Genomic DNA, 27,049 nt, shown 5'->3' on the forward strand with positions numbered 1-27,049 from the left:
AATTAAATGACACTATACAATTTTTCTTGAAAAAAGTAATAAATATATCTAAGTATCTGAAACAAATATTAATGTGAAAATAATGAGGAAAGTTTGTGTGGAAAAATGATGATGAAATTATACGGGAGTTCAAGTAGTGGTGTATTTTCTTTTTTAGAAACTAACATTGATAAAAATAAAAATACATTGACCCCTTTTTGTTTAAAAAAAAAACCTTTTTAAAAAAATTCGTTCTTTTTTTTTTAAAAAAAAAATTCTTCTCATGAAAAATAATTTTTTTTTAAAAAAAACGAATTTTTTAAAAAGGCTTTTTTTTTTAAACGAAAATACAAATTTTTTAATAACAAAAAATGCCCGTTCAAATTTCAACTATTTTGTTTATATCCGAATACAGGGAGAAAACATAAAGTGGATATTTGGTTATACTAGACTCGAGGAAGATGGTGAATTTTAATGAAATATTAGCAAATGTATCGTTCTTATACGATCAGGTGCTATGTTCTTATACGACGTATATGTCACATAATATAGGTCGTATAAGATAGTATGTCGTACACGTATAAGAACGATACATTTGCGAAATATTACATCCCACCAACCCGCAAATCAACTTAAATAGGAAATTTGTTAATGCTAATTTATAATTCGGGCCAAATATCACGTAATTTTCACGTGACAATCGCTTAAGTGCTCGAGCTGTAGAATGTAAATATATTAAATATCAATATTAAACCATAATGCTTTGAATATTTATTAAGTATGAAAATTATGTTTAACGGATAAGTATAGGTTGACGGTCAGACATTACCATTACGTATAACTAGTGATGGATTTTTGAACTAATTAATTGGATTAAACTTTTGTTCAATCTAAATTATCCAAATTCAAATTTCATTGAACATCAGAATTTCCAATTGTTACTTTTATATTTTAGTTAATTATATATAAACACTTTATAATATAAATAATAAAAAAAGCTTTAACTGATAAAAGTATACAAAAATGTTGGATGAAAACGATATTAATTAGAATAATAATATTTTTTAAAAAAAGAATAATATAACTATTAAGAATTTGGGAGCAGACATTGTGTATGACGTTAAATGACATCAAATAACATCAAATTCATCAAATGACATCATCAAATGATATTGAATAGTTTTTTATTATGAAAAAAGTATAAAAATGGTAAATATAATTTAATAATATTGCAACTGACTACTTGAAATGGACTATCTCCAATTAATCCAAGACTCCAAGTCCAAATAATCTAAAAGGTTTTTAATTCAATTTCATCACTATGTATAATTACTTTTAGTTTACTAGTATAATTTCAGTTATATACTTAGCAGCCATTCATTGTATTTCATTTTAATAAATTTTTTAATGTTCATATATGTAAAATCTAGTCCTGAAATGTTCATTCTCCTCCCAAAAAAAAAACCAATAACAATTACTTTATTTTTAAAAACATAACATTTCATGTACTCTATGATTCAGTATTTCATTTAGATATAAATTGTGGATAATTATTCGCGAAATATATTAAATGAATTTAAAATTTACGATCAGTTATATCTATATTTTTCAAATTTTACTATATTTATTAAAAATTGTTAGTACGTACATACAATACTTTAATAAATGCGCATCAAAGGAAATATGAGAGTGCATAAATTCTTCACCAATTAAAAGTTCAATCGTAGATATAAGTTCGCACATGAAATGCTAAATCATCATCAAATTTTGCCTAGAATGGCCGGAATTGCCTTTTTTAGTACCAGCAAAATTTGCAACCACTGAAATCTACGCATATATGGCATACAATATATGAGAGATTAAAAATCCATAAAGTAAAAAATTGTCTCGTTGCTCTTTTATGTTTCACCTTAAAAAGAGGTTTAAATTCTTTTAAAGGCATGTATGTCCGAGAATAAAGGCTATGAGGAGTAATTTTGTTCACAACAGTAGGATGCAATTCTGGATTTTAATAATTCATACCGAATACCGAATCGCTCGAAAAAAACATTATGATGTATGATGCTTTCTTTATTATATAACAAAAGAAAGGTCAATTATTGCTCTAATTGAATCTCCAAATATACAAATTGCTTTAAATCCAAAAAAAAGTCATGAACAAAAGATTTTATAATACTTATCCTAAAAAAAAAAGTATAACAAAATCAGCTTGAAAAAAGCTACATAATAAAAGAATATCAATATTGATACAAAAAGAAAACACAAAAAGATTCAAAAGATAATATCCGTTATTAATCTTATAAATTACGCACATCGCATTTTGACATGAGATCATAATTATGCAAGCTAAATAAATTTTAACTGGCAAAACATTAAATATAATTATTATAAAACATTAAATATAATTATTATAAAAACATTTTAAAAATATAAAATTATAAAACATTAAATATAATTAAATGAATTGTAAAGTCCCAGACCTTTTAATCTAATTTTTTATAAAAAAAAAAAAATTTTTTTTTTATATTCATAATTCATAATTATTATAAAATCAATTAATTGTCTGTAAAAATATCATGAAATAATTACGATTTATTTTTTTAATATATACAAATAAATAAAAAAAAAAAATTACACAAAAAAAAATATCAAGTATAAAAAAATTTTTAATTTATAACATTTATGGTAACATTTTCAAATAATAATTGTAATAATAACAAATAAACATTACGCAATTTTAAAATAAAAAAAATAGTTTTTTTTTATTTAAAAAGTAACACCAAAAAAAATAAAAAAAAAGAGTTCTCATTTATAAACAATGATATTTTTTTGTCGTTTTTTTTTTTATTTTAAAATCAAATTTTTTTTCGATTCAAAATTTACTTATTAGGAAATGTTGATAAAAATGTGATATCAACGTGGTGTAATAATAATGCATCGTTATGTAAAGTCAATCATCCTTTTTGTATATCTTTTTTTAAATGAATATTTTAGCTTTGTATTCTTATATTAACCTTTTCAAGGAAAAATACTTTTTTGATGATAATCGTTTCGTATTACGTTAGTATAATCTTTTCTTTCACGGAAGAATTATGTAACGAAAAATTCGTGAAAGGTGTTACTACAATGACTTTTTTTGAAATCCTTCCTAAAAATTGAATAAAATCCTTATTGTTGAAAATAATAATGATTCTTAATTTGAATAAATTTAAACGCGTTTCAATATGACGTATATATTGTACATATCTGACATTATCAAGAATTTCTGGAAAATCCGAAAATCGCGTAAAAAAAAAACTTTACATACTTTAACATCTTTAACATTCAACGTTTTTGACGTTATCCGCAAATTTATAAATAAATCGTTGATTATGATTTAATTACGTCAAAATGATTCAGTAATTTTCAGGGGAGATAAAAAATTTTTTTTTACGCCCACATAATTTAAAAAAGTTTAAATTTTTTTTTTGCGTTTATTTTAAAATAGCAAAATGTATATATATATATATATTATATATTATTTTTTTTAATTTAAATCATATGTTATAAAAAAAAAATGTAAATAAAAATAAATATTTGTATGTTATAAATACAGTACATTAATACAAGAATAATAATAATAATAAAGAATGTAATACCCCCCTTTGATGTGATTCTAGAGAAGAAAAAAATGAATTTTGACTTTTTTTTTTTTTTTTTTTTTTTAAATAAAAGTACAAATTTTTACATTTGTACACACAAAAAATAAATAATAATACAAAAAGAGAAAATTATATACAAAATCAGTATCACTCAGGTGGAAATTTTTATACAAAAGAAAATTATTATAATCCAAAAAAATAAAAATGAAATCTATAAATAAAAAATAATTAATATATAATATTTAACAAGTCTAGTCATCAAAATTATAAGTATATGCTTCAAATTGAGAATGACCACGTCCACGATATGGTGGAGGAGAAGCAGGAGATCGTACAGGTACTTTCTCATTATTATGGTGGTTATTAGGAGGAGATCGTCCATCAGCATAAGGCGGTAATTTTGATGAATTAGGAGAAGGATTGGGCGAAGGCATACCATCGTAAAGATTAGGTGTGGAGATCGGTGGTATAGGAGTAGGTGGTGGTCTAGGTGGTGATTTTGGTGCTACGGTCGGACTAAGATTTGAGTGAAGGGAATTGGAAGAAGACGTAGATGGTGTTGAAGCACGTGAATAATTGTATTGAATATTATCATAAACGTTTTTTTGTTGTAAAAGATGTTGTTGTTGATGTAATAAAGCTAATTCAATCTTTTTTTTGTACAACAATAAATCATAATATTCTTCTTCAATATTATTACTAACTATAGAATCAGTGTAAGAATCACGTTTGTTTCTATTATTTAATGGAAACTTTTTTGCATACCCTTCAGGATGATAATGAAATGGAGGTGGTAATTCGCTCGATAGTGATGGTCTCCTAGTACGTTGTTGTGGTATCATTTGTTGTGGTATCATTTCATAATGACTTTTTTCAGAATATAAATATCGATCATTATTATTATTAATATTACTTTTATTAATATTAGTACTATTATTATTACTATTATTAATAATATTATTAATACTAATAATATCCTTATCCCTTATATCAATACTAATTTCATCAGGATCATAAACTGATTGATTTGGAGAATAATGACTATTATTACTATTATTAGAAGAATCATAAGGTGAAGGTGAAAGTAAATTTCTATTAATTTGAGGTGGTGAAGAAGAAAGTTGTTCATTAGGAAATTTTTCATATATATTAGCTACTCTAACACTTTCTTCAATTTGAAAGTCCATATCAGCACCCCATAAACAAAATTTAAGACATAATTGATGAGTGATACTTATAAATCTACCAGAATAAGTTGGTTGTACACTACGAGGTAAAAATAAGTTTATAGTATGAACACATTCTCCTTCATAATGATGAGAAAGAGGTTGTAAATATCTAATCTCTTGTCTTGGAATCACGAGAAAAGCTGATTGTTCCTTAACATGACGAGTTTCATTTGGATTATTACATCTAAAATCCATACAAGTTTTTAAAGCAATTTCAACCCTTTCAACACTTATACCAGGTCTTAAGAAACGAATTCTCATTGGTATAGAAACATAAGTTCCTAAATTAAAATTTTTATTTGGAGGTAAAACAAAAGTATAATCTAAACCACTTCTAGATTCTCCTCTTAATTTATAAGGAGTAGAATTTGCATTATCTAAAGATATGGTTCTTTTAAGAGGACATTGAATTTCAACAGATTGAGTTGTAGAAGAGACCAAACTTCCTTTCCTATTTACAATAGCACGTAAAGTATAATTTACCGTACCAATTTCTGATACGATCGTTTCAGGAAGATTATAAGGTAATTTCACCTTAAAAGGAATATCAAGGTGAAGAATTTGAACCTCTTCTTCGGATTCCCAAATCTTGTAAGGCTGATCAACAAGAATTTGTTCACCAGTGTATAAAGCCTTTGATCTCGCTTGAGCTTTATGCCATGATGTCCTTTCGGCACCTTTTAAGTGTAAACTTACACTTTTGATTTGATGTTGTTTTTGATAACTGAGATGTAAAACACCAGTCAAGAAACTATCCGTATCACCGAGAGTTCCTTGTTGAAAAGAAACCGAATCAGATTCATAAGAAAATGTAATATTTTTATGAGGTTTTATATATGAACTTAAAGGAGGACGATTTGTTTTTGTTGGACTTGTTGATGATGGTGAAGTCATTTTATTATTAAGGTAGTTACGTTAGGTATTTAATATAATATTCGTAATATCTTGATAGATAAAAGGATGGTTAAAATTTATTCATTAAATTATTATAAAGGATTTCTTTTTTTTTGAAAAAAAAAAAATGAAATTAATTTTTTGTTTATTTCGAAATGAAAAAAAGAAGATATAACTATTAAAAATGAATGAGTTATAAAATAAAAAATTATTTTGTTTTTTTTCTTAAAAGTTTAACGAATAAGGAGAGAAAGAATTTTTTTTCTTTTTTTTTTTAAAAGAAAAAAAAAAAAGAAAAAGAGTTTTTTTGATAATGTGTATAAGTAAGGTAAATAGTAATTTATTTTTTTTATTTTCTATTTCAACAATAGAATTTATTTTCAGATAAGAAATGGTTCGAAAAGAGTTTTTATAAAAAAAAAAGTATAGATAAAAAAAAAATTATTTTTTTTTATTCACTAGAAAAAAAAATTTTTTTACAAATATTTTGGTCAGCGTAAATGGATCACAAATTATAAATATTTTTTTTTTATATATGCACAAAGCAAAAAAAGATAAAAATTTAATATAAAACTATCTAAAATTAAAAAAGATTAGGCTTCATGCAATTACATACATTGATACAATTGATATATGGGTTTTACGAGATTCCTGATAAAAAATGGGATTGAGCCACGTGCTGATGCAAGGGTCAGAATAGTGTAACTTATGGAATAATTCTTTTTGTTTATTTATTTTATTTAATAAATTTATATTACTGATAAGAAAAATATGCATGATTAGGAATTGTAACAAATCACACATTTATTATATGTTACGAAACATTTCTATTTATTTGTATTGTACAACAAATTCAATTTCTAAATATTTTAAAATATATATTTTAATTATATTAATATTAATAAATATATTAAATATTTTAATATTTTTCATATTTTTCGCCGAATTTTCGATCAACTGTAAATATTTTATTACACGCGAAAAAACAATAATATAAAAGATTTTAATGGTTATTTTTACTGATAATAATTCTAATATTTTCACGTCTCTTTTTTTTAAAAAAAAAATTAAAAGAAAATTTTTTTTTCTTTATATTTTTTAAAACCACATGATATACTTTTAAAGCTTTCAATTATACTTAAAAGAGTAGTTTAAAAAGGGGGTAAAAATTTTAAAAAAAAACTTGTTTGAAAAAAAAAACACGTAAAATACTAAAACTATGAAAACTATGAAAACTAATAAAACATATTCAATTTATATAATATTAATAACGTATTACGTAAACTATATAAACTTTAAAAAAAAAAAATTTTTTTAAGCTTTTTTTAAACTTTCATTTAAGCTTTTTTTAAACTTTTTTTTCCTTTTTTCTTACCTTTTTTTTTTAAAACAAGATGCTTAGATTTGTAAAAAACCGTTTTTAATAAAAGATATAAAAGATATAAAAGATATAAAAGATATGATAGTAAAGATAGTATTACGTTACATTCTTTTTTACATTTTTTTATGATATCTGGTATCCCTTCATTTTCCCCCTGTGAGAAAATACAGTAGAAAAAATAGAAAAAATGAACTTCTAAATCATGACATATTTAATGATCAGGGAACGTGATAACCAAAATATTTTGTCGATTCCTTAGACGTTGTTAAATGCTGTATGAGTTTAGTATATACATTTAAACAATTATTAATGAATACTTATTTGGTTTGTCTGTAATCTATAATCCTATAGTTTATGATAAAAAAAAGAAAAGAAAAAGGAAAAAAAATAATAAAAAAAAATAATAATTTAAAATAAAAAGTAACAATAAGAATTCTTTTTAGGAAAAGTCCGACTTTTGTTTTCCAGAGATTGGGGGAAAAAGAGGAATAAGTTTAAACTTTAAAGAATGATTATTACCAGGCGCCAAGCGATAAGAAGAAATTCTTGGCAAAATGATGTTAAACAAGGGTTTAATGATGTTTGTCGTATTTCATATGAATGACATATTTTAAACTTTTTTTTTTCTCCCTTATTTTTACGGATAATTTTATTAGTTTAAGATTATAATAATAATGACATTCATAGAATCCATCTTCGTTTCGGAATTATAGAAAGTTAAATAAAGTAGAATATTATTAAATTGAATTTGTAATTTTAGAATTATTATTTTTATTTATTATAGTAATTATTATTAATTTATATATATATATATATTGATCGATTGTCAAAGGAAATAAAAGGAAAATGGCCGATCAATTTTCAATCAATCAAAATCACATGATATTTACCTTTGTTACCTTTGTTACCTTGGATGCTTTGTACCTAATGTACTTCATTATTAAATTTACTAAATTTACTATAGTAAATTTTTTACATTGAATGAATGAAATATTCATTCCACATTTCGAATAACAATAAAAGAATGAATGTATAATATACGTACATGATATTGATATTGATATCGATATTATGTCTGTAACGTTATTTTTTAATATATATAATATATATTATTATTACCTTCCTTTATATGAACTTTAAATTTAAAGGATATGTAATACAATATAATTAATATATCCAAAACGAGCTTATCTATAAAAAAAAATAAACAATCATGTGGTGGAACGATAGACATCCCAAAAGATGATTTTTTTTATGGTTCGACTGGTTCGTTCTAAATGAGATGAATAATGAAGTTGATATTTGTACAATAATATCCGGGCGTACATAAATAATAAAGTTTAAATAAAAAAGAAATTTTATATCATTTTGTAAATTATTAGTTTTGCAAATATTTATCTAGCTGTCATTTTTTTTTTTAAAAGATGTTCATGATATCCGTTTTCTTTTGCCACGTTATTTTTTTACGAAAATAAAAATCTAAGAGATTTTGATATTTATGTAATCTGATTTTTATCGTTATGTTCACCTATGACAAGTGAACTTTTTGAAAATGTCTAATCAAATCTATATCTACATATTGATTAGATCATTGTTTATTGTTACTCAAAATGGCGGTTACAGATAATTAGATAATTCCGATCAATAATTTATTTTTAATAGGATTGGTATTAATTATTCCGATTGCATTAATAATGATAGGTAATTAATAGGTAACACTTTCCAGCTTGTTTCCTTAAGAAATTTTTTGATTCGCTAGAGATATGTCAACTAATTGCTACAAGGTATGATATTACATGGGTTATTTATCATTATTTATCATAAAAAAACAAATATTAAATTTCCTATTGGTACTCTACTTTATAATATTTTTAAAAACAAATTAATTAAAATTTCCATAAAATTTTTACATTATTAAATGCTGGAAATAATATTTATAGAAAGTGAAGTTACAATAGTTATGAAAATAAATGTACGGAAATTTATTACGTTTCAAATGTGTATGGTGCAGAAAAAAATTACCGTAATTTAAACATAAACTTTATAAGGAAAATAATTATGTACAGGTTTCGGGAGAGGGAATGTTAATGTGTGCAACAAATAGAAATTTTACGTCACGTACTGCGTAACAAATTGTCAAATGGTAATTTCTGTTAATAAACAAATAGTTGATGTTATTAATTCGTAATTCAACAAACCTATTATTGAAAGTTTGGTCCCGTCCGTTCAAAACGTTCTTGTATCAATGGTATCAATAAAGGTCCAATCAAATTTATTCAGCTAAAATTTTGATCTGCGTAAAGTTACGCAGATCATTATTTTTTTTCAAAATATTTTTTATTATTTTATTTTATTTTATTTTTTATTTTTTTTTTATATTTTTTTTTATTTTTTTATTTTTTTTTTTTACGCGGGAAGTAGAAAAAGTTTAAATCCCTGCATTTCTTATTTTTTGTTTTTGGTAAAAATGAAAAAAAAAATTTTCTTACTTTTTATTCAACCCTACGTTATACAGCGCATTACATAATGGCAGATCCCAGACGATTTGATTTTTCCCCTGCTTTCTTATTTACTTATGTGAATAAATTACTTTATAATGCTTGGTTCTTTAGTTCTTTCATTATTCTAGTGGTAGTTCTTGATTATTTGTTTTTTCCTCATTTTTTTATTGTTTGTTTAATTTTGTATAAATTATTTTTGTTAAAAATTGAATCCCTTTTTTTTTTCTCCTTTTAGTCTAGTTTAGTCTAGTTTTTTTTGATTATTTAAACAAAATATCAAAATATTTATTTGGTAAGTTAATTTTTCATCCTATTGTATTTCAATTAACTATTGTTTTGTTAAAAACAAGTTATGCAGCTTACATGAAAATTTTTTTTGATAGGAAAATAGTTCGGGTAAAATTTTATTTATCTAAAAAATAAAATTAATTTAGAAATTCTTTCGGCCTTCTAAAAGAAAAAAAAAATCAAACGATTAATAATAAATGCATCAAATATTATTTATTACTTCGTTCTAATCTTTTTTAATCTTTTTTTTTTTTTCAGTTTTTTTTTTTTTTTTAACCTACAAAAAGGTATCAAAGGATTTTTCTGAAACGAATATCCTGATTATCTAAACAGCTTTGATGTTCATTTGGGAATTTTTAATTTTTAATTTTTAATTATTCTAATTCTAGATTTTTCCATAATTAGAATGATTGCTCGATTTTTACTCGATTAAGTATTAACCAAAAAAATAAATTTCATATGAGGGGAAATAATTTTAACTATATATATATATATTTAATATACTCGTGGTTAATTAGATTTCGAACATAAGATCTGGCCATCCAAGTGAAGTGATCCAACCCATCATGTGTATATTAAACTTTAAAGATTAGAGTTTAGCCAAAAATTATAGTTAATTTTGACCGGAATTAACCCATAATTTAACCACTTTTTAAAATTATACTTTATATATATATCGGTAACAAGGTCAAAATAAATACAGTAAAATCTAATCTTGAATTTGTATTTAACTGTTAATAGATACTGTGACTTTTTTTAATCTACATATATATAGACTAGAACGAATCGTACAGAATTTTGTGATTATCTCATTTATTCTATTTATTCCGTAAAAAAAAATGAACGCTTTTTTTCTCAGAAGGATTGTATCAGAATTTAATAATTATAAATAAAAGTACCATTATTCAGAGATCATTATTAATTAACAAGGTACTGTATTCAATGCTATTTTATCAAAATACATTCATTATAAATAAATTTTTAGCTTTTTACTTATATGCTGTAAATCAGATTTATAAATTTTTTTGAATGAAAATAATAAAATCGAATTTATGGTACGTCATTTTTAATTTTATTAAATTAGAAATGAACGCATACTAAACTTTATACACTGTGATATAATAATATATTATCCAATTGATTCAACTTTAAAAATCTTCATTCTCTTAAAACTTAAGTTGTCCAAGTAAAGTGAATGTCTAGATACGAAACATGGATGGTTATGTTGTGCCTCAGATCGATTCAATTACACTTCGGATATCCATTATCCGGATATCCGGCGGATATTTGGATTCTAAATCCATTATTACAACATCACGAAATAAATTATTAAAAAATTTATCATTATAGATGTTCATTGGCTTAATGTCCAACTGCTAAACCATTTAAATATACAGTCTTTATTTGATCATCCAAAATTATTAATATTTCAAACAACGGATTCAAACTCTACCTCTTAGAAAAAAAAAATTTATATATAAATATTTTTTTTTATTTACATATTCCTATAAAATTCACTTTTTTTTAAAAAAAATATATCAGTAATCATGCAAAATTCGTATCCTGAATACTCCGAATACTCCGAATACCCCGAATACCTGAATACCACCCTCTTGAAGTCACTAATGATCCACCAAACGAAAACGAATCCGTCACTTTCTTAACACATCCATCACTAACTCAACGAATTATTTCTCAACAAAATAATAACCTTTCCATGCATCAAAATCTCCAAATCCTTTCCAATTCTATTAATGCATTTGAAGAAAATATTAATAGACAACTTCAACAAAGTTAATGAACTTAAAAGGTTATTAAATCAGATAAACCAATTTATTAACGCGCAACAACAATAACTACCACCACAACAACCTTCTATGTCTATTCGTTATGCTACGCCAACTTACCGTCATGAATGTTTTACTAATATTACCGAACAACTCGCTTCACCGAATATTCTTCCTTGTCAACAAACAAACGTTCCTACTGAGACAATTGATAATGAAATTTTCTCCCGATATTATGGATGGAGTACTATCACAGGAATATTATTTTATTTAAAATCATTTCTAATAAAATTACTATAGAATTTGTTCTTTATTTTTTTTTCTTATTTCATTTTTATACTTTATATACTTTATAAATATTTGATAAAAATTTTGACAAATGACAAGGAAAATAAGACGTGAACAAGAAAAATATTAGCAAAAATTAAGAATTTGGATTGAAATGGTTACAACCGCATCTCGATATAACGAACTCGCATTTTCATAACACGTGATATTTAACCAGTAAATACTCCATATATCGTTATAATGAATTATTAACTAACTAAAACTGACGCGGAACGACTCCTATTTTGTACATATATATCTATCTATATATACTGTATATATAGGTAGATAGATATATGGGGTTAGGCAGATACTTATCTATTAGAATAGTCTAGTTACTTAGTAATTTAGCGTCTTCTTATTTGTACTCTCCTCTGTTCTCGTCGGTATAATAAAAATAAAATTAACCATCTAAACTTTAAATTCTTTTATATAATCTTATAACGAATTTGAGGTGAAAACCAAAGGAGTTTGTTATATTGAGAGCTGATTGCACGTTGAGATTATGTTGCCCTGTAAAAAAAGTCAATCCGTTTTTTATATTCCATTTTTTTTCCGTAAAGGGCTCATATTTCCGGAATTAATAACCTTATATCGCGGAATTTATCGAATTATTTACATTTTCCGTGAATGGATCCGTGAACTCATTTTTGTAGAGTTTTTACAGAAATAACGGATAAAATTTTTATAGGGTTGCAGAAGCCTACATTAATAACCCTATATGACATCTTTAATTGCGTCAAATGATAGGAATTTTTTATTTTTAATTGACATAAAGTAAAAAAATTTAAAACTCATTGTATTCAATCAAAAAATTAAATTTTATTATAATATCGTCTTTTTCCTTTTTCATTTATGGGGTCATTACCTGCGGAAATCAGTCAGTATGTAAAAACGCTCATCTCCTTATGACAAAACCTCATATGAACAGACCAAAAAGAAATATCACCTTCGTTCAAACAAACAAAAACGTTCTTCTGCCGATGTAAAATTAATTATGATTAAATTATAATAAATTGTTACAATTACCCGAACTACGGTAAATGTTGCGTTTAACAAAGCATCAAACAGGTTTTTATCTCACAAATCTTTACTAAAGTACATATTAACATATGTCATTAGTAAACTATAATGTGGGCCAAAATCTATATTTTGCTCGCAACAACCATCACTACCACAACAAACTTCTATGCCTCGTCATATATACCAAAACCATGTCCCCAGATCTCATCCTTATTTGAATAAACGCCTTTTAGTTTCTTCTCGTACACCAACCATTCGTTATGCTACGTCAACTTTATACCGCCATGAATGTTTTACTAATATTACCGAACAACTCGCTTTCACCGAATATTCTTCCTTGTCAATAAACAAACGTTCCTACTGAGACAATTGATAATGAAATTTTCTCCTGATATACATCTGCGGGATGGATGGAGTACTATCACAGGAATATTATTTAAAATCATTTCTAATAAAATTACTATAGAGTTTGTTCTTTATTTTTTTTTTCTTATTTCATTTTTATACTTTATAAATATTTGATAAAAATTTTGACAAAAGATAAAGAAAATAAGACGTGAACAAGAAATATATTAGCAAAAATTAAGATTTTGGATTGAAATGGTTACAACTGCATCTCGATATAACGAATTCGCATTTTCATAACACACGATATTTAACCAATAAATACTCCATATATCGTTATAATGAATTATATTATTAACTAACTAAAACTGACGGCGGAATGACTCCTATTTTGTATATATATCTCTATATATACTGTATATATAGGTAGATAGATACATGGGGTTAGACAGATACTTATCTATTAGAATAGTCTAGTTACTTAGTAATTTAGCGTCTTTTTATATTCTCTTCTGTTCTCGTCGGTCTAATAAAAATAAAATTAACCAACTAAACTTTAAATTCTTTTATATAATCTTATAACGAATTTGAGGTGAAAACCAAAGGAGTTTGTTATATTGAGAGCTGACTGCACGTTAAGATTATGTTGCAGAAGGACATCTCTAATTGCGTCAAATGATGGAATTTTTTTTAATTGACAAAGTAAAAAAATTTAAAATTCATTGTATTCAATCAAAAAATTAAATATCGTCTTTATTTTGTTAGTTTACGTCTCATATTTCACCATTTATGGTGTCATTACCTGCGGAAATTATGAGTTTTGGTAAAACTTGTAAACTTGTATACAGACAGCCTATTACAGTATACAAATTATATGGCTTTATAATACAGTCTGGTGCAAAAGTCTTTGGACAATAATCGGCAAAATTAAAAGTCACACAGATCGGCCAATTTAAACCCAAATCAAGTTAAACTTTGTACATCATTCATACTACCTAATTACCATCTTAATTGCTAAGCCACACTTAAAAAAAAAAAATTTTTTTTCATTACAACAAAGAAATGAATAGTAATGCGAGTGCACAGGCCCAATCTATCTTACATTTATGGAATATCGGTATTAGAACAGCTGCCAAAATACAACGTAGGACAAACATAGCAAGGTCCACAATATATTATAACTTGAATAAGTTAAAAAAAACTGGGGATACCAATTGTACTAGTACAGTACTAGTACAGTATAGTACAGTACTAAGTACTGTACTTGTACTTGAAAATTTAGTACAAATACAATTTTAGTACATACTATTAATAAATTTTATTGGTTAATTTTATAAATATAAACAATATTGATCACATGATATCTACCTAAAATGGTTAAATTATATCCTAAAAAGTAATAATTGTATTAGTACAGTGTACTTAGTACTTGTACGAAATTTTTGCTAGTACAGTACGTACTAGAATTTTGCTAGTACAGGTGTACTACCACAACCCTGCACTAGGTCATCCCAAAAAGATCACTTCGCAAAATTCAATAGTTGTTGGGCAGTATATTAGAAGAAATTCTGCAATTTCTTCTAGGAATTTGGCATTAAAACTATCATTAAAGGATATAAATGTGTCCTATAGCACAGTATTGAGACATTTAGCCAGTTTAGGCTACGATAAAAAATGTGCCCTTGCAACTCCAATGTTAACCAAATTGCATAAGGAAAAACGAATGGAATAGGCTTGAAGATATCAGTCTGCTTGAAGACATCAGAATGATGACTGGAATCACATAGTCTTTACAGATGAAACATCCTTTTGGCTATTTAGTAACACTATGCAATATTAGTATCAAGGTCAAAGACCAGTCCATCGCATTCTAAAATCCAAACGAAAGTTAATGCATGGGGTGGATTTTGTGTCTGGAGAAAAACTAGTTTTTACTGTTTTCGTGAAAATATGACTGGAACTATACATGCTACTCAAATTATTTTGGACTGCCATAATTATAAGTAAAATCCCAAATTCAATTATGGCATCCCAAATTATTTTGGCACTTTACATAGTAAATTATATATAAACCGAATGAATTATAGCATTCCAAATTATAATTATGACATCCCAAAATAATTTGGGCAGCATGTATAACTGAAACAGTTTATGTTGAAATAATAAGAGATCATTTTCCTGAGATCAAAAGAATGTTATGTGGCAATTAGCATCTATAACAAGATAATAACCCTAAGCACATGAGCATGTTGTGAAGGAATTCCTACAAGAAAATGTCACAACTGTTATAGACTGACCTTTCAACAGTCCTGATTTAAACCCCATCAAAAATTTGTGGTTTATTCTTAAAAGGAATGTAGAGTTGTGGCAACTACGAAATATTGGGAAATTAGAAAGTTTTATGGAAAAAGGATAGTCAAAAATTCCTCAGAACATTATAAGAAATTTAGTTGGGTCAATGAAGGAGAGGTGTAGACTTGTTATTGAAAATAATGGAGAATGTATTCCTTATTAATTTTTTTTTAAATAAATCTCCTGCTTTTTGGCTTTCAAATGAATGCTTAATCACATGATTTGGTACAGTAATGATGTAGCTACAGGAGAAAACATTTGTTCAAAGACTTTTGCATCAAACTGTAAAATAAGATTATAGAGTTTGTTCTTTATTTTTTTTTTCTTACCTCATTTTTATACTTTATAAATATTAATAAAAATTTTGACAAAAGACAAAAAAAGTAAGACGTGAACGAGAAAAATATTAGTATGAATTCGCATTTTCATAATATGTGATATTTAACCAATCAAACAACGAACTACAGTATATGATTTGATCTGTGAATATGAAATCTAAATATCTATGCGGGTACACAGATATCCAGATATTAATTTTAAATAACGGATAAAAGATTACAAATATACAAATATCCATGGATATTTATACTAAAGTTGCCTGCCTAAACCTCTCCAAAATTCTATGATTAGTTTTTCCAAAATTTTACTATAGTTTAATTATAGTTTCGATAAGGTTTTGGCAGTTTTGGCATTTATAATAAGTTTCATCAGGTTTTGCTTTTCTTCAGAGTTTCGCCAACTTTTTAATAAGACTTTCATATAGTTTCAGCAAAGGTTTGCCATTTTGGCATTTTACCAACTTGCCAAAACTCCTAGTTTCTCCAGCAACCTTAATCTATACAAATATATATTAGTTTTGTATAACTTTATTAATCAAAAAATACGCTATAAAATACATTGAGCAAATGTGCGTCAGTGATTAAAAAAAGGCTTATTATAGTCTAGTCTTTGTTATAATAATATCTAGTAAGAAGTTGGCAGAAATTCTGCAACTAGAAAATCTTGAAACCTTAACTTGTGGGTCAAAAAGGCTAAGGCAAAGGATATGTAAACTATTAAATCAGCAAAATTTAGCTCTAAATGAACCTTTAATTGAGCTAGATAGAGTCAGACACAGATTCTACAAATAACTAGCATAAAACTGGCAAGAATAATAAGAAATGCAATAAAGTTTTAACAAAAACTGATTTAAATAAAATAGCTGACCAACTAATTTTAATCCTAAATGCCAAACCACCAGGACAGAGTTGGATATGGAGTTACTTTGAACAATATGAACTAATTAAACAATATAGAAGGATCGTAAAGTGTTTATTTTAAGTTCAACAGACAAATGATGTAGAACTATGTAGTCATTTTATGGGTTCTGATAGGGTATATAGCAAACATGTATTGTATGGTTAGCTTTGTATGTATTGTATTATTAAAACTTTTTAATGTATGTAATGTATTGTCTTTTTCCAATTATGTATGTATTGTATGATAAATGCATATGTGGTTATTGTTTGATTTAAGGATAACTTCTTGCCACACTTATTATTACCAAATTTAACTATTTCACATTTTTCATTATGATTGTGTACTGGCTAAAACAATTCAACTCATATTATTATAATCTTTCTTTTCTTTTTATTTAAAAATAAGTATTTCTACCATGTTTATTACTACTTTTTCATTTAAAAAATTTAAAATAAATATTTCTATCGCGTTTTTATTACTATTTTTTCATTTAAAATATTTTTATTACGTTTATTATATGTTTAAGTTATTCTTTCAGATATTGAGACTGTATCTGATGACGAAACTATATCAGAAAATGAAATTTAATTCCTTATGAGTCATCATCTATGAATATTGTAAATGTTTGCATTATCTCTAGTATTACATTATGAATATTTATTTTATTTATAATAAAAAATAAAATTTTCTGTTTGTAAATCCTAATCTTATGTATGGCGAAAAATAAGTATGCCATACATAGCATACGTTCATTTTTAATATCCATACATGTATGGATACAATAAAAGCATACATAAGCATACAATACATACAACGTCAAGCATACACTACATGTTTTATAATCACCTGTTCTGATAATTCTACTGGCAATTTTATTGTTCATCTTTCTACACATAGAATTACTGAAGAAAGCCATAGAAGAAGGATGAGTGAGATATGAAATAACAATTAGTTATCACAAACCCATATAAATGAAATTATTTGAAATAATCTAGACATTAAAAATAGTCAGGACAGGAAGTTTGAAATATTGATTAAAGATAATAGATCAATTAGTATATGTAATAATGAAGGTTTTGTTGAATTTATTCATGAACTTGATCCAAATTATCAAATTCCAAGTGATAAAACAATTCAACAACTAATAGCTGAATTATACAATCAAATCAAGATTGTTTTAACAAAAAAATTTAGTAAAAATATTATTTCTTATTCTATCACAACGGATCTATGGACAGCACGAAGTAGAAATGGATATATTGGTATTACGTGTTCTTTTATTGATAACAATTTTAATATCTGCGAAGCAATTTTAGCAGTTCAATATGTTTTATATCCTTATACAGGTGATAATATTTGTAAAGTATTACGTGATATAGGGTCTTTGCAATAAAAAGGTACGAAACTCAAAAAAAAATTTTAATTTTACTTTATATGCTAATTATGTTTTTTTTACTGAAATAAATGCAAATTTAATATTAATTCAATTTTTAATTTTTTTTGAGTTTTGTACCTTTCTATTGCAAAGACCCCATATTATTTCAAATTGGAATTTAAATGATAAAGTCTTTACAATAATGACCGATAATAGTTTCAATATAGTAAAAGCTGAAAAATTAATAAATGAACTTACAAGATTCCCCTGTACAGCTTATACATTACAGTTTATTGTAGATAAAGGATTAATACCAGCAGAAGTTTTAATTGTATGAGCTAAGAGACTAATAAATTTTTTTACATCATCTAAACAAATGGAAAAATTACTGGAGATTCAAAAAAATACTAACCATCTTAATAATAATGAGGTAATTAAATTTTTATTTATTACTAATTTATTAGATTATTTATTACTCTATTATGTTAAAAAAATGCACTCCATTTTATTAAATCAATTTATTTAGTATTAATTAATGTATTTTCTTCAAAAAATTATTTTATTACAGAATTTAGAAAATAATGATGGATACCTCTGAATGATTGCTAATGTAGAAACTCAGTGAAATTCTAGTTATCTTGTATGGAAACGTTTAATAAAAATCAAAGATCTTATTGATGTCCTAGTATGATCTACTATGTTGATTGATTCTGATGCTTCAACATGACATGATGGAAAATGACTAAAAAAAATAAAGATGCACCAGAAGATGAATCTATTTCTGGACAACCTATATGTAGAAAAATTAATATTAATATACCACAAAATTGCATCAATTTTGATAAATGTGTTAAAGCAGCATTATACTAAGCAATGAATCATTATTGGAAAGTTCCACAGGAGCAAGGGATGTTAGCTACTTTATTGGATCTACAATTTAAAGAACTTGGATTTGCGTCTAATTCATTGTGCCTTAGATCTCAAGAGCAATTAAGAATGCATATCAAAATATGAGGATATTATTGTAACTGGTGAAAATCAAGAAGTTGAATTACAATCAGTTTCATCAAATTCATTATTAGCAAGGATATTTCAAGATAATGTTACTCATGTTAAAGTAGCTAATTATTTAGCTTTACCTAAGATTCATCATGACGATTGTCCTTTAACATGGTGGAAAACTAATAAAACAAGATTTCTGGTACTATCAAAATTAGCAAGGAAGTATTTGGCCATCCCTGCCACATCCACTCTAAGCGAAAAACTTTTTAGCGAAGCTGGTAATGTTATGACCATAAAAAGAACACAGTTGGCGCCAAATATGTTGGAAAATTTGGTGTTTTGTAAGAAGAATGAATTGGCATTTGGTTGGAGAGATTTTTCCTTTAAATATTAATTATGCCAATTAATTACACGAAAAGTATTTAAATCTTTTTGTTCTTTTATTTTTTTTGAAACTTTATTTTTTACATTGTATTGTGATATAATAATGGATAATATAATAATAAATAACAATAAAATAATAAACCATACTGTGACTATTATTTCAACTTTTCAATTATAATAATAAAATTTTTTTATCCGTTGTTATCTGTTTATTATGTTATTATCTATGGCAAGCCAAATCAGACAAAAGTCTATCAATGCACAGATGAATTATCACAGTTATTTCTTTCCATTTTTGGTAATTTTTCACAGATATTTTACATATATTATTTGCAAAACTTTCCAAAAATTTTTACAGACGTTTATTCTGAATTTTCCCATTTTTTATTATCTGAACTTCAACAGATAATTTATCTGTATGTTAACAGATAATTATCTGAATATTAACAGATAATCATCTGGGTAATAGCAGATAAATTATCATCAGATTTATATATTTTTTTGTGTAATAAATTAAAAAAAAATTTTTTTAGAAGTTTAAAACTTGTCAAATATAAACTTTTTTCATAATTTTTTTATTTATTGCTTTACAAGGGAAGTTTTTAATGTTTATTAATATACTTTTTATAATATTTTATTAATAAATAATAATTACTTTATAGTTTTTGATACATAATTTATTTATATTTTTATTTTATACTATAACAGAAGTGAATTGTTTTTTTTAATATCTCAATTGTACTATTTGTTTTTAAATTAAACAAATAAATTTTTAAAAATTATTTTAAATTAATACATTTAATATTATTCTCTCTAAAACTAAAATACAAATTATTGTCTTAATAATTAGAATAATTTTATCTGTTAATATTCAGATAATTATCTGCTAACGTACAGATAAATATGCACAGATAATAAAAAATGGGAAAATTTGGAAAAAATATCTGTAAAAATTTTTGGTAAGTTTCGCAGATAATATATGCAAAATATCACAGATCATCTGCAAAAAATTCCCAAAAATGGAAAGAAATAACTGTGATAATTTATCTGTACATTGACAGACTTTTGTCCGATTTGACTTGCCATAATTATCCGGATAAATCTGCAATCCGGATTATCTGTGAATTGCACAGATTTATCCGGATTTACCCGGATTTTTTATTGGTAGAAATCCGTAAGGTCACGGATTATCTGTTCGCAGATAAATGGATATCCGGATCGGACCACTAATTTGAGTAGATACAATCTTATTCTTCACACATTATTTGTCACCGCACTGTTCACGTGACTGTGCATAATTCCGTGATAACGCTAGGGTAGTTATTAAGAATTTTTCAGAAAAATGATCACGTGCCTGAGTTTCTTCGGAGTTTTTTTTATAGGAGTATAAATTCTTCGATATGACCCTTCAGTTGAGGTGAAAACCAAAGGGGTTGTTTCTGTATATTGAGATTGAGAGCTGACTGTACTGTACTTTAAGATTAAATGACGAAATTTTTTTAATTGGCATAAAAAATTTTAAAACTCATTGTGGTCAGATTTATAATGTGATTTATTCGAAATTTATTACCAAGTCCACCCAGAATTTCGGCAAAATTTGATCATAAAATCATTGAAGGAATAACACATAATCGTTTATTAGTAAGTAGTAACAGTGGTTGTTTAATGATTCCGTATTCATTCTAATTAACTATAATCGTAATTAAATTCAACCAATTAATCTCTTCATAAAAAATATCGTCTTTTTCTTTTTAATTTATGATGTCAATACCTGCGGTAATCAGTTAACTATGATAGTTTACTTACTTTACTAAAACAAAAATGTCAAAATTTCATTTATCAACAGAAATCATTTAACATAAACAAAAAAATTAAACATACAGTAGCTCCATTATACACGGATCAGATTTCGGTTTTTATAGTTTCGGAAATGATTTCGGGTAGTTTCGGTTTCGATACCCATGTTTACTGCTCCATTAATGCATGATAATTTAGTTTATGAAAAATTCCCAAATACGTAAAAACAGCGTAGAAGCGGCAAAAAGATTACCGAATGTTGCGCAAAAGTATGTTGCGCAAAAGTATCAGACTTGACCCTTCTGGGGGTGTCATCTTAGTTAGCACCGCGTCGCGGGGCAAGTCCGATACTTTTGCGAATGCATTTGACAAAGAAAAAGGAATGTATAAACAGATTTGACAAATGAATTAACAGGTTTGAAGATCAGGCCATCCCGCCTGCTTCTAAAAATAGATTTCATTTGTCACACCCCTTCGCATTCCCGTAATCCAATAAGTCTTATCTGCGTCAATATACACACTTAGTCATCACTTTGTTGTTTCCGCGTTCACGTGTTGGGACTGGTTGGGACGTGTTTAATTAGTAAAATCTTATTATTAGAAGCGGGTGACATTATCTCGTAATCCGTAAATCTTTACTATTTCTTTATTTATAATTTATTTCAAATGCTGAGTAGGAAAAATTAAAGGATAATTTGGATTATCTTCAATGAAAAAGTGATATAAATACTCCAGTGGCAAAAATAAAATAAAATAAAATAAAATAAAATAAACATTTCTTTTTTTTTCCTATAAATTCACACTGTATTTTTTTTTTAAAAAAAAAATATAACATTAATAATGATGCAAAATTCTTCAACCGAATACCCCGAATACTCCGGATACCACCCTTTTGAAGTCGCAAATGATTTTAATGATCCGCCATACGAAAACACTCTCTTAACACACCCACCACTAACTCAACGCAATGTTTCTCAACAAAATAATAACTTTTCTATGCACCAAAATCTCCAAATCTTTTCCAATTCTTTTAATGCATTTGAAGAAAATATTAACAGACAACTTAATGAACTTAAAAGGTTATTAAATCAGATAAGACAATTTATTATCGCGCAACAACCACAACAAACTTCTATGCCTCGTCGTATATACCGAAACCATGCCCCCAGACCTCATCCTTATTTGAATGAACGTCCTTTAGTTTCTTCTCGTACGCCAACTATTCGTTATGCTGCACCAGCGTACCGTCATACTACCGAACAACTCTCTTCACCGGATGCTCTTCATCGTCAACAAACTAACGTTCCTGCTGAGACAACTGATGATACTCAGGATTATGAGTTTTGGGAAAACTCGTAAATTTGTATACAGACAGTCTATTACAGTATACAAATTATATGGCTTTATAATAAAATACGATCTATGTTCTTTATTTTTTTTTTGTTTTTTTCTTATTTCATTTTTATACTTTGTTATTTCTTTAATATTTATATTTTATACTATCATATTTTTTTTATATCTTATCTCATAAATACATAATATAAATTTATATCAAGAAGTGTGTAGTTTTGTTTCATGGAAAATTTTGCATACAAGTTATAAAAGTTGAGAATTATTTTTTTGCAATTAGAGATTAATAGTCACGCCGGCTACCATTCTCAATCGTTAATTCTAGTGATATCATAATTGAATAATTTAACATCAAAATATAAAATAATCTGTTTTTCAGAGAGTTTTTTACTTTTTAAAAATAAAAGTCTAATTCTTGGCCGCATTATGTTTATAGTAAAGCGTCAGTTAATCTTACAGTGGAAAAAGTTCAGTTTCGATGTGCAAAAAATGTTGTTTATACTGTAGTACATTTCTTATAAAAAATACTCTAGTAATAAGATCCTTTGATAAAAAATACATATTCTTATAAATTTACACTAAAACATATATTCTAACAATCATGCAAAATTCTTCAACTGAATATCCTGAATACTCCGAATATCAACCACCCTTTTGAAAAGTTAATGATCCATGAAAACGAATCAGAAAAATTCTCGCATTCTTTGAGTATTGGTTTCGAAAGACTTATCGTTATTGAACCTCATTTGCCTTTATATAAAAAAAGCGAAACAATATTTTTTTTCTTTTTTTTTTATCGAAAATTATGTGTTGCACTCCTACATAATTCTATTCTCAATTTGACCAATAAAGCGGGTATAATCAGCCAATTTCATAATATAGTAGGGAACACCCATCATTTTACTCCATACCAATAATAAATAAATCTTTTTAACAAATAAGATATTGATTACCGAGCAAAAATATTACAAAAAAAAAAAATTACACTTTCTGAATGAAATCGCCTTCTTATCTTTTATCGTGTTAGATAATTTAAATAATCAGGAAATGCATATATATAGTATATATATACAGTATATATAATATATTATGTTTTATATGAGAGAAACTCAAATCTAACATATAGTTTTTGCCTTTATTCTGAACTTTACTGAGTTTTACCGAATGTACCGACGGTCCAATATAATACAAAATAAACAATAAAGATCTTAAATATTAACAATTTCTTTCTACAATTCTACCTCACCAAAATATGATTTTCGTATTTCTAGCTATTTGATTTAGGAAATTGCAAAAATTTCACGGAAAATGAGAGATTTTTAATTGTAGGAAAAAAGAAATGACAATCTATAATTTTTTTTTTAATTTATAGATAAATTACAATCATTGATTATTGCTACAGTCAATTGATAATACTGAATAAAAGTTTTTGACCTATTTGCTAATAAATAAAGAAATACTAAAAAAAAATAGTATCAAAATCACATGATAAAAAAGGAATTTACTGACTGACTACTAAAAAGTTAACATAATGCGGCCAATAATCCGCAGCTAATGACATACTCTCAGATTTTTCTAGAATCTAGCAATATGAATTTTTTTGTTACACATGTAAGTGCAACCTATTTGCGAGTTATTTACGGAAAAATCGTTTTAGTAAAGATTAGCCTGTTTAATGCGGAGCAACTTACAGTAATTACAATAAGAACTTTTTGAATTTAATTGGTTCTATTTGAGAAAAAATTTCATTTATATAAATTATCATACACTAATGGAGTATAAAACTCTTGTATTTGTAAAATCATTATATCTACACGTGAACATTTGGAAGGACCCAATGAGTCACTGAGTCACATCCAAGAAATAGAGTATACATACATTTTTATCATATGACCTTGTATGTATTAAAATATTAAACAGTCTTCGACAGATATCCCACATCCAATAACTATCGGTCATTAGGAATACTGCGGTGACCAATATCCTAATATTGATTCAATATTAGATGACTATTAGATGTCTCATAAAAATATCGGATGACAAGATTCTTGAAAAAAAAAATATAATAAAATATACCGGCATTTCTTTTTTTACATCTTCCTATAAAATTTACACTATCTGTTTTCTTTAAAAATATATATATATATATATTTATACCAGTAACCATGACGCAAAAATTCTCCTTGAATATGATTTTAATGATCTCTTAACACCCACCACTTACACAACAAAAACTCTATGCACCAAAATCTCCAAATTTTTTCTAATTCTATTAATGCATTTGAAGAAAATATTACCTTTTTTTTATATCGGTGTAAGCCAATATCCTTTTGAAGAAATTTAATAAAGTTTAAAAAAAACTGTTACTATGATTCGCTCATAGTCTGAAGGTATTACGTAAACCATTTTTTATACGGAGTAACATCAGGAGATTATATGAGGCGAATAATAGTGTAAAGTTGTCAAATATGTATAATCTCTGGAAATTTATAAAAATCTATAAATATACAATTATAGTTATTTAATAAGAAGCATCTTAAAAAAAGTGTCATAAAATTTTTATGAATATGTAGTTTCAAGTTTTATATCTTGAAATAACTTCTTGAATTAAAAAAAATATTTCGTTGATTTTGTATCTTAAAAAGTTTCATAAATTCTACATAACAGATAAGTAGTTTCAGCGATCTACGCTCTAGAAATTTGCATAAATACATGATTTTGCATAACCCACGCGAAAATGTAAAAATATTTTGAATAATTTTGTATTTAAAGAAGTTGCGTAAAATTTACACAAATAGGTATATACGCTAAAAAAAAATTGCAGATATTAAATAATAATATATGATAACAATTAAAAATATTTTATGAATGCAAATTGGTATTTTTATAAAAAAATTATATAAATACATTTTTATTCTAAGATAAATACGAAATATAATACTAATAATAAAAAAAAGAACAAATAGTGTAGTGGTCGGATAATGAGACTTAATATATTAATAGTTTATCTTGAATTCGGTTCGATTCTAAGGTATTCAGTTTGACTCTTAGTGTAAGTAAAAAAATAATAAAATGCATTCAGTTCAACTCTTAGTGTAAGTAAAAAAAAATAATAAAATGTGAAAAAATTAAGAGAAAAATTTTATTAATTTTACTACATTATTTTTTACTATTAAAAAAACTACGTCATTTTTAAAAATACACTATTTTATACTATTGAAAATTCCCCTAAATTTTTCACACTTGTATATCGTCGTAGATTTGCGTAGTTAGATCTACGCTTATTTTATTCTCCTGATGAATTTTTATTTAAGATTGATTTATGGTAAGGATTTACTACAATACTGCGGTAATATTAATTAATGATGTGTAACAAATTTTGAAAAAGAAAATTTTTTACCCTCTGAATAGACATTATGTAGGTGTTATAGAAATCTTTCACCACTGTCTTTTCCTGTAATGGAAATCTGTTCAATTAACCAGTTCTGGATAAATTAAATAATTCGTCAAACTTTAACCAAATTGAGATAAATGACAACTTGAACAAATTAATGAACTTAAATGGTTATTAAATCAGATAAGACAATTTATTATCGCGCAACAACCATTACCACCATAACAAACTCGTCATACTGTATATACCGAAATCATGCCCCCAGATCTCATCCTTATTTGAATGAACGCCCTTTAATTTCTTCTCGTACGCCAACTATTCGTTATGCTGCACCAACGTACCGTCATACTACCGAACAACCCTCTTCACTGGATGCTCTTCATCTTCAACAAACTAACGTTCCTGCTGAGACAACCGATTTCTCTTCTGATATTCAGGATTATGAATTTTGGTAAAACTTGTAATATGACTTGTATGCAGACAGCCTATTATACAAATTATATGGCTTTATAATAGAATATTAGATTATACATTTTTCAGAATATGTATCATTTTATTTAGGTTCGAAGAAATTCAGTCTGATATAACAATTTGGCAGGAAATTGAATGCAAACAATCATTCGTAATGAATGAATTTAATGCTAACTTGGATGTTTTGTTAATAGATAATTCAGATAATGAAGACTCTGATACAGAATTTTGTGAAAATGCGCTAATCAAATTCAACAATTTATTATCTTTTATTTAAAACTAGAAGCAAA

At 25.8% G+C, this 27,049-nt stretch overlaps 4 protein-coding genes across 4 annotated transcripts; 3 read left to right on the forward strand and 1 right to left on the reverse strand.

Annotated features, from left to right (window-relative positions):
- Positions 1–3,871: 3,871 nt before the first annotated feature.
- Positions 3,872–5,743, reverse strand: OCT59_014683 (uncharacterized protein; the record flags this gene model as incomplete). Its single annotated transcript, XM_066150175.1, has 2 exons — positions 3,872–4,136; positions 4,386–5,743. The coding sequence occupies 2 exons, from the start codon at positions 5,741–5,743 to the stop codon at positions 3,872–3,874; spliced, it is 1,623 nt and encodes a 540-aa protein (XP_066002368.1).
- Positions 5,744–11,790: 6,047 nt separating this feature from the next.
- OCT59_014684 (uncharacterized protein) lies at positions 11,791–12,000 on the forward strand (the record flags this gene model as incomplete). The annotated part of the gene is made up of 1 exon (XM_066150176.1): positions 11,791–12,000. The coding sequence occupies one exon, from the start codon at positions 11,791–11,793 to the stop codon at positions 11,998–12,000; it is 210 nt and encodes a 69-aa protein (XP_066002369.1).
- A 10,384-nt stretch (positions 12,001–22,384) lies between these two features.
- OCT59_014685 (uncharacterized protein) lies at positions 22,385–22,903 on the forward strand (the record flags this gene model as incomplete). Its single annotated transcript, XM_025309723.1, has 1 exon — positions 22,385–22,903. One exon carries the CDS (start codon positions 22,385–22,387, stop codon positions 22,901–22,903), a length of 519 nt encoding a protein of 172 aa, XP_025190060.1.
- Positions 22,904–26,455: 3,552 nt separating this feature from the next.
- On the forward strand, positions 26,456–27,036 carry OCT59_014686 (uncharacterized protein; the record flags this gene model as incomplete). The annotated part of the gene is made up of 2 exons (XM_066150177.1): positions 26,456–26,739; positions 26,850–27,036. 2 exons carry the CDS (start codon positions 26,456–26,458, stop codon positions 27,034–27,036), a joined length of 471 nt encoding a protein of 156 aa, XP_066002370.1.
- Between the last annotated feature and the right edge of the window lie 13 nt (positions 27,037–27,049).

The sequence above is a fragment of the Rhizophagus irregularis genome, chromosome 22 (genome assembly GCF_026210795.1).
Source record: "Rhizophagus irregularis chromosome 22, complete sequence".
NCBI classification, from domain to species: domain Eukaryota; kingdom Fungi; phylum Glomeromycota; class Glomeromycetes; order Glomerales; family Glomeraceae; genus Rhizophagus; species Rhizophagus irregularis.